General features: G+C 42.9%; 1 protein-coding gene across 5 annotated transcripts in view; it reads left to right on the top strand.

The window, feature by feature from the left end:
* Positions 1 to 9,647, top strand: part of UBXN8 (UBX domain protein 8) — a 24,529-nt gene that overhangs the window by 4,855 nt on the left and 10,027 nt on the right. For 3 of the 5 annotated variants that reach the window (XM_032288292.1, XM_032288291.1, XM_032288290.1), the window contains exons 2-5: positions 2,171 to 2,293; positions 3,388 to 3,458; positions 5,424 to 5,546; positions 9,016 to 9,138. In XM_032288292.1, the coding sequence (XP_032144183.1) occupies positions 2,171 to 2,293; positions 3,388 to 3,458; positions 5,424 to 5,546; positions 9,016 to 9,138 (440 nt within the window). The remainder of the gene's footprint in view (positions 1 to 2,170; positions 2,294 to 3,387; positions 3,459 to 5,423; positions 5,547 to 9,015; positions 9,139 to 9,647) is intronic. The other 2 variants (XM_032288294.1, XM_032288293.1) reach the window with 2 other exon arrangements.

The raw sequence follows: 9,647 nt of genomic DNA, 5'->3' as shown, positions 1-9,647 counted from the left end.
GTGTGTGGGTTTTTTTTTTTTTTTTTTTTTTTTTGAGACAGCTTCAATCTGTCACCCAGGCTGGAGTACAATGGCACAATCTTGGCTCACTGCAGCCTCTGCCTCCTGGGTTCAAGATATTCTCCTGCCTCAGCCTCCCAAGTAGCTGGGATTACAGGCACCTGCCATCATGCCCAGCTAATTTTTGTATTTTAGTAGAGATGGGGTTTCACCATGTTGGCCAGGTTGGTCTTGAACTCCTTACCTCAGGTGATTCACCCATCTTGGCTTCCCAAAGTACTGGGATTACAGGTGTGAGCCACCATGCCTGGTCTATATGTATGTTTTCCTAATTCCACCTTTAAGTTTTAGTTAATTGACTAATTACCAGCCTTGATCACATTGGCAAGATGGTTCCTCTATATCTCTGCCATTTATCTTTTGAAAATTAAAAAATAAAGAGTAAAAATTCTGAGGATGGAAATCATTTTTAACCCAGCTTTGTCTCCTGGCCCTTAACATTTGCCAAATTGTATTATGCAAAGTAGGTAATAGTTAGATTTTTGCTCAAATAATTTTTACTTTGGTTATTAAGACCAAATACTATATTTTTACTTTTTCCTAGGCAAGCATTTAAATCATAATTTTACTTACAAGTGACTAAATGTCAAGAAATAAAGAAGCACACAATTGCACAATTTAATTGTGAGAAGTAAGAATTTGGTGTTTCAGTGGATTGACTGTTTATGATAGAACTAGAATTTGACACGGTATTTTCACAATTTTATTTCTACTTACGTAATTTTCTCCAGATGGGAAACTAGAGCTTATACATTACTGATAGTCATAATGTTTATAATGTAGTTGATTGCTCTAATTTTAACTATATTCCCAAGACAGTGTTTATCCTAGAATTATGCTTTAAAAATTTGTTCTGCAAAAAACAAAAACTAAAAAAACAAAAAAAATTTAAAATGAACTCACAGGTTTGAAAAGAAAGAAAGTTTGTCCTGGAAATGGCAACCATCATGAGTTTTTTAATGCCCAAAGGAGAATACAGTAAGCCCTCTGTACCCATGAGTTCCACATCTGAGGATTTAAGCATCTGTGGATTGAGACTGTTCAGAAAGGGCTGGGTGCGGTGCCTCATGCCTCTAATCGCAGGACTTTGGGAGGCTGAGGTGAGCGGATTGCCTGAGTTCGGGAGTTCAAGACCAACCTGGACAACACGACGAGACCCCATCTCTACAAAAATTACAGAAATTAGCTGGGTGTGGTGGTACATGCCTGTAGTCCCAGCTACCTGGGCGGGGTGGGGGGGCCTAAGGCAGGAGGATCGCTTCAGACCCAGGAGGTCGAGGCTGGGACCTCCTGATGTTCTTACCACTGCACTCCAGCAGACTGGGTGGCAGAGCAAGAGCAAGAAGAGCAACACCCTGTTTCTAAAAACAAAAAACAAAAATAAAACTGAAGGAAAGAAAAGAAAATATTCTGGAAAAAAAAAATGGATATAGCTGGACATGGTGGCACACACCTGTAATTCCAGCTACTCTGGAGGCCGAGGCAGGAGAATCAATTAAACCCGGGAGGTGACGGTTGAGGTGAGCCTTGATTGTTCCATTGTACTCAAGCCTGGGTAAGAAGAGCGAAACTGTCTCAAAAAAAAGAATAAATGGATGGTTGTCTGTGTGTCCTATCCTGAACATGTACAGACTTTTCCCTGTCATTTTCAGTAAACAATAAAAGTATAGGAACAATTTATGTAGCCTTTACATTGTATTGGGTATTAGGAGTAATCTATAGATGATTTAAAGTATGTGGGAGCATAGATAATATGCAAAAACCATGCCATTTTATATCAGGGACTTGAGCATCTGTGGATTTTGGTATCCTCAGGAGTCCTGGAACCAATACCCCATGAATTCTGAGGGATGATTATATATGAACAAAATTGTAAGACAGTTGTATAACATGTTATAAAATTAGGGGTATCAAGAAAAATGTCTGGGGCTGGACGTGGTGGCTCACACCTATGATCCTAGCACTTTGGGAGGCCAAGGCTGGAGGATCACTTGAGCTCAGGAGCTTGAGACCAGCCTGGTCAACATAATGAGACCTCATCTCTTTAAAAAAAAAAAAAAAAGAAAGAAAAAGTTTTGCATTTTAATTTTAGTTTTTTTTCCTTTATCAGGAATCAAGGATTTTCTTTTGTTTTGTGGCCGGATTTTTTTACTGCTTGCTCTTCTTACTTTAATTATTTCTGTGACTACCTCATGGCTTAACTCATTCAAATCTTCCCAACTTCATATGAAGGGTAAGTTTATTATTTATGCTACCCTTTTATACCATTCTATTTAAATTTCTTTATTCTAGAACTTAGAGTAATCATTACAACTTTAGTCATGATTTTTTTCTTTTCTTTTTTTGAGATGGAGTCTTGCTCTGTCACCCAGGCTGGAGTGCAGTGGTGTGATCTTGGCCCACTGCAACCTCCACCACCTGGGTTCAAACGATTCTCCTGCCTCAGCCTCCTGAGTAGCTGGGACTACAGTTGTGCACCACCACGCCTGGCTAATTTTTGTGTTTTTTAATATAGATGCGGTTTCAACACATTGCTCGGGCTGGTCTTGAGCTCCTCACCTTGTGATCTGCCCACCTTGGTCTCCCAAAGTGCTGGGATTACAGGAATGAGCCACCACGCCTGGCCTCTTTTTTGTTTTAATTTGAGACAGAGTCTCGTTCTGTCACCAAGGATGGAATGCAGTGGCATGATCTTGGCTCACTGCAACCCCCCTCCCTCCCAGGCTCAAGTGATCCTCCCGCCTCAGCCTCCTGAGTAGTTGGGTCTACAGGGGTGCATCACTGCCCCTGGGTAATTTTTATACTTTTTGTAGAGGTGGGATTTCGCCATGTGCCCCAGGCTGGTCTGTAGCTCCTGAGCTCAAGTGATCCACCTGCCTCAGCCTTTCAAAATGTTGGGATTACAGGCTTGAGGCACCTTGCCCATCCTGTTTTACTTTTGATAAGAAAAGTTTGAGAGTCATAGAAGCCTTTTAAAATAGTACTGTGCTTAGCCTCAGAACAGGTGAATCTTAAAACCCAAAACTACATATTTTCTATGCTATTAGGAGGAAACTTGTCATTAATGAATTTGGTACATTGTGTTTTACTATTTAACTGTAAGCAAATAAAAGGAAAGTGAGCAATATTTAGTGTATAGCCCTTTCAAATTAACTATGAATAAAATCATAATCCTAAAAGGTTATACTGTCAACCCAAACATAAATGACAGTGTGATGTGTTAGGGTCTCCCAACTGTAGATTTTAGATGTTTTCTTTCTTTTGGTAAATCATTTGGTTATGAGATACTTGGGAAATAAAAAGCACTTTTATGTTTTAATGTCTTAGAAGAGGAAGAGAAGAATGAGAAAAGACAAAAACTTGTGAGAAAAAAACAACAAGAGACACAAGGAGAGAAGGTAAGGCAGAATTTTTACAGACTTTATGCATCAGGAAATACAAAAATCTGAGGCAATTAAAATTAAGCTCTGGGCCAGGTGCAGTGGCTCACACCTGTAATCCCAGCACTTTGGGAAGCTGAGCCGGGAGGACCATGAGGCCAGGAGATTGAGACCATCCTGGTTAACACGGTGAAACCCCGTCTCTACTAAAAATACAAAAAAGTAGCTGGGCATGATGGTGCACGCTTGTAGTCCTAGCTCCTGGGGAGGCTGAGGCAGGAGAATCGCTTGAATCTGGGAGGTTGCAGTGAGCCGAGATGGCGTCACTGCACTCCAGCCTGTGCGACAGAGCAAGACTCCATTTGAAATAAATAAATAAATAAATAAATAAATAAATAAATAAATAAATAAAGGTCTGTTGCTTCTGTCTTTATGATAAGATTTTTTAAAAATATATATTGAGGTCAAATTCACATGACATAAAATTGACCATTTTATTTTACTTAATTATTTTCGAGTTGGAGTCTTACTGTTGTTGCCCAAGCCGGAGTGCGGTGGCTTCCACCTCCTGGGTTTAAGTGATTCTCCTGCCTCAGGCTCCTAAGTAGCTGGGATTACAGGCACGCACCACCACACCCAGCTAATTTTTGTATTTTTAGTAGAGATGAGGTTTCACCATGTTGGCCTGGCTGGTCTTAAACTCCTGACCTCAGGTGATCCATCTGCCTCGGCCTCCCAAAGTGCTGGGATTACAGGTGTGAGCAACCACGCCCAGCCAAAATTGACCAAGCAGTTCAGTGATAGTTAGTACATTCGCAAGGTCATACAACTCTGTTCAGTCCCCTTAGAGAAAACTGTATACTCTTTAAGCAGTCACTCCCTGCTATCCCCTCCTCCCATCCTCTGGATACCACCAATCTGCTTTCTGTTGGTATGGATTTACCTGTTCTGGATATTTCTTATAAATGGGGTTGTATAACATGTGACCTTATGTGTCTAACTTCTTTGATTTAGCATAGTGTTTTCCAGGTTCTTCTATACTATAGCATGTATCAGCATCTCATTTCTTTTTGTGGATGAATAATTGTCCACTGAATTTATATACCACATTTTTTTGAGACTGGGCCTCACTCTGTTGGCCAGGCTGGGGTGCAGTGGTACAACCATAGCTCACTGTTGCCTCAACTTCCTGGGTTCATGAGATCCTCCTGCCTTAGCTTCTCGGGTAGCTGGAACTGCAGGCACACACCACCACGCTCAGCTAATTTAAAAAAAAATTTGGGGCTGGGTGCGGTGGCTCATGCCCATAATGCTAGCACTTTGGGAGGCCAGGAAGGGTGGATCACTTGAGGTCAGGAGTTAGAGACCAGCCTGGCCAACATGGTAAAACCCTGTCTCTACTAAAAACAAAAATTAGCCGGGCATGGTGGCACATGCCTGTAGTCCCAGCTACTTGGGAGGCTGAGACAGGAGAATCACTTGAACCCAGGAGGCGGAGGTTGCAGTGAGCCAAGATCGTGCCACTGCACTCCAGCCTGGGCAACAGAGTGAGACTCCATCTCAAAAAAAAAAAAAAAAAAGGATATTGCTCTTCCCTCTCCAGATTTAAGACCTGAAATTCTGAAGATGGCACTTGGTTTCCCATTTGTGACAAATCCTTGGAGTTGCCATACTGGCATTCCATTTGGATCAGGATAGGAAAAGTAGATCCTCCCATTCTCTTAGGAAATGGGATTGTTCCCAGAATAAAAACCACATCCTGGTTGATACTTTCATAATCAGGCAGGTAAAAAACAAATGTCTGACCAGCTTGCTGTCCAGCTGTCTGCGCCAGCCTCCCCACAACCAAGCAGCCAAACACGGTGGCAGCGGCTCTGTTGAACCAGCAGGGCTCTTACTTGGCTGTTTACAAGTTTATAGACAGCATACCTGTTTAGGAACATTAATGTATAGTAACGACACCTAATTTGTTGTTTTGAACAGGTCAGCAGATACATAGAGAACGTTTTAAAACCTCACCAGGAAATGAAGTTGAAAAAACTGGAGGAGCGCTTTTATCAGATGACGGGTGAAGCCTGGAAATTAAGCAGTGGTCACAAACTTGGGGTTGGAAAAATATTTTTATATTTTGAATCCTCTTATATTTCTTATTACATGATGTTTTTAAATTGAAAACAATGTTAGTCTGTTTCTAGGAGCTTTTATTGATAATTACTGTATGTCAGTTTTTGTTCAGCATATACATGGCTAACGGGTTGTTTTTCGTTTTTGAAAGACAGTCAGCTGGGCGTGGTGGCTCATGCCTGTAATCTCAGCACTTTGGGAGGCCGAGGCGGGCAGATCACGAGGTCAAGAAATTGAGACCATCCTGGTGAACATGGTGAAACCCCGTCTCTACTAAAAATACAAAAATTGGCTGGGTGTGTTGGCACATGTCTGTAATCCCAGCTACTCAGGAGGCTGAAGCAGGGAGAATTGCTTGAATCTGGGAGGCAGAGGTTGCTGTGAGCTGAGAGTGCGCCATTGCACTGGCGACAGAGTGAGACTCCATCTAAACAAAATAAAACAACAACAACAAACAAAGACAGAATCTCACCCTGTTGCCCAGGCTGGGGTGCAGTGGCACGATCGTAGTTCATTGCAGCCTTGAACTCCAGGGCTCAAGGGGTGCTCCTGCCTCAGCTTCCTAAGTAGCTGGGACTACAGGTGCAGCCTACCATAGACTGCACCTGGCTGGTTAAGTGGTTTCTGGTGCCTAAAGAGCATATAACTTGGTTCCTTAAAAAGCTCTAACAGAGGCTGGGTGTTGTTGCTCACATCTGTAATTCTACTACTTTGGGAAGACAAGGCAGGCAGATCGCTTGCGACCAGGAGTTTGAGACCAGCCTGGGCAACATAGGAAGACCCTATCTATACAAAAAAAAATTAAAAATTAGCCAGATATGGTAGTGTGTGGCTGCAGTCTCAGCTACTTGGGGAGGCTAAGGCAGAAGGATCACCTGAGCCCAGGAGGTCGAGGCTACAATGAACCGTGACTACACCACTGCACTCCAGCCTAGGAGACAGAGCAAGACCCTTTCTCAGAAAAAGAAAAAAACAAAACTATGACATAAGTTAGTCTTTAAAACTGTTGAAGAAACTGCTGTTGTCTAATCTGAGAACATTATGATCTTTCCTCAAGTAAGATTTCCAAAGTATTAAGCTCATGATTTATATTGTATTATATATTATATATTCTGATTTTTATTTATGTCAAATTAAACTTTGGTTATGTTTTCCTTCAGCGTTGAGTATGAATTTTGGCAGTTTCTACAGAAGTTTACTATTTTAAGTTTTCTTATCAGGGAAAAGGATATTCATAAAGACAGTAAGTTAAGCTGGCTCATGCTTATAATCCCCGGCACTTTGGGAGGCAGGAGGCAGCCAGATTGCATGAGCCAGGAGTTTGAGACTAGGCTGGGCAACATAGTGAGACTTCATCTCTACAAAACAAACAGACAAACAACCAGTAAGTTTTAGAGGAACTGGCCACAGCTTTTATGTTGTGTAAGGCTGTTTCTGTCCCATAGTTTGCTTTTTGCTTTGTGTTTACCTTTCACCATTATCCAGTAAAGGTAAACAGGATTCTTATAGGGAACCAGAACTCATTTCATAATGGTACATATAGCATAAAATAATCAAGGATAGTTAATAAAATTGATATTGAAAATGGGCAACATAAATATAGCTGTTCTAGGTAGGAATTTCACTTTTGAGTTGAGGTTTGTCTTCTGTTCATTGTTGTGGTTGGTAGACTTTGATAAGTTGTTTGTTTGTTTGTTTTTTCCAGAGTCTTACTTTGTTGCCTAGGCTGGAGTACAGTGGTACCGTCTCAGCTCACTACAACCTCCGCTTCCCAGGTTCAAGTAGTTTTTCTGCCTCAGCCTCTTGGGTAGCTGGGACTACAGATGTGCGCCACCACATCTGGCTAGTTTTTGTATTTTTAGTTGAGATGGGGTTTCGTTATGTTGGCCAGGCTGGTATCAAACTCCTGACTTCAGGTGATTTGCCCACTTTGGCCTCCCAAAGTGCTAGGATTACAATGCATGAGCCACCACGCCCAGCTGGCATGAAGATCTCTTGATTCCCATTCCCTGCACTCCTTCTACCAGATTTTCTTAGGATGAGGGATGGAAGGTGATAAACCCCACTAAATGCTGAACATTTTAATCTGAGAAAGACAGCTTTTCGTCTTAGAAGGTTAATAGCTATGGAAGGAAGGAATTGTTGAACTAGTAAGCACTTATTTGAGAATTTGACATTTAAGTAAATTATTTGGCTAAGGAAAAAAGTATTCAGGCTGGACGTGGTGACTGGCACCTGTAATCCCAGGACTTTGGGAGGCCAAGGCAGGCAGATCACAAGGTCAAGAGATCGAGACCATCCTGGCCAAAATGGTAAAACCCAGTCTCTACCAAAAATACAAAAATTAGCTGGGCATGGTGGCACGCATCTGTAGTCCAGGCACTCAGGAGGCTGAGGCAGGAGAATGGCTTGAACCTGAGAGGCAGAGGTTGCAGTGAGCCGAGATCATGCTACTGCACTCCAGCTTGGCAAAAGAGCCAGACTGTCTCAAACAAAACCACTCAGGTGGGCCGGGTACGGTGGCTCATACCTGTAATCCCAGCACTTTGGGAAGCTGAGACAGGCGGATCACAAGGTCAGGAGTTCAAGACCAGCCTGACTAACAGAGTGAAACCCCGTCTCTACTAAAAATACAAAACTAGCCAGGCATGGTGGCGCACGCTTGTAATCCCAGCTAGTCAGGAGGCTGAGGCAGGAGAAATGCTAGAACCTGGGAGGTGAAGGTTGCAGTGAGCCAAGATTGCGCCACTGTACTCCAGCCTGGGTGACAGAGTGAGGACCGATCTCACAATAAAAAAAAAGCCACTCAGGTTCAAGTGATTATTCTGCTGCAGCTAATTTGTTTTTTTTGTTTTTGAAACAGTCACTCTCTGTCACCCAGGCTGGAGTGCAGTGGCGTGATCTCAGCTTACTGCAACCTCCGTCTCCCAGGCTCAAGTGATTCTCCTGCCTCAGCCTCCCTAGTAGCTGGGATTACAGGCACCTGCCACCACGCCTAGCTAATTTTTGTAATTTTTTTAGTAGAGGTGGGGTTTCATTGTGTTGGCCAGGCTGGTCTCAAACTCCTGACTTCAAGTGATCCACTTGGCTGGGCCTCCCAAAATGCTGGGATTACAGGCGTGAGTCACCGTGCATGGCCAATTTTTGTATTTTTTTTTTAGTAGAGACTGGGTTTCACAGTGTTAGCCAGGCTGGTCTTGAACTCCTGACTTCAGGCGATCTGCCTGCCTCAGCCTCCCAAAGTCCTGGAATTACACGTGTGAGCCATGGCGCCCAGCTCAAGCCTTGTGTTTTCTTGTCCAAGGAGATAATGCTTTAATTTTGGGGGGTCTCATAGTGGCTTGCTCATATTTTTCTAATATGCTATTAGGGTAAAAAAAGAAAAAGGAAAAAAACATTGTGAATAAAGTTGATATAAAACATCTCTTTAGAAATTGTTATTTTTGACTAGGGTGATGAAAGTACAAGTCAGACATCTTTTGAAACATCAAACAGAGAAACAGCAAGGAGCCAGAACTTGCCCAAACCTTTCACTGAATTCTCATTGCCTGCTGAACAGCCCACACGGAAGGAGGTAAAGTACCTCATGCCTCTCACTGAATCGTGTCTGTGTGCGGTAGGAGTACTGAACTATAGGTGGGTGGTGTACTGGGTGAAGATCAGGACTGGCCTTTCATCCAGATGCTGTCTTCTCACTACCTTACAAAGTGATCACCTTCATTAAGAATAGGCTGGGCACACTGGCCTGTAATTCCAGCACTTTGGGAGGCCGAGGTGGGTGGATCACCTGAGGTTGGGATTTCGAGACCAACATGACCAATATGGAGAAACCCCATGTCTACTAAAAATACAAAAAATTAGCTGGGCATGGTGGTGCATGCCTGTAATCCCAGCTACTTGGGAGGCTGAGGCAGGAGAATTGCTTGCACCTGGGAGGCAGAGGGTGCGGTGAGCTGAGATCAGCCATTGCACTGCAGCCTGGGAAATAAAAGCAAAGCTCTGTCTCAAAAAAAAAAAAAAAAGAATAGGCCAGGCTCAGTGGCTCACATCTGTAATCCCAGCACTTTGGGAGGCCGAGGTGGG

This window comes from Sapajus apella, unplaced genomic scaffold, assembly GCF_009761245.1.
Source record: "Sapajus apella isolate SASKATOON/1434 unplaced genomic scaffold, GSC_monkey_1.0 scaffold21, whole genome shotgun sequence".
In the NCBI taxonomy this organism is placed as follows: Eukaryota; Metazoa; Chordata; class Mammalia; order Primates; family Cebidae; genus Sapajus; species Sapajus apella.
Note: the sequence above shows the minus strand (reverse complement) of the source record. Positions and strands in the feature narration are given on the sequence as shown.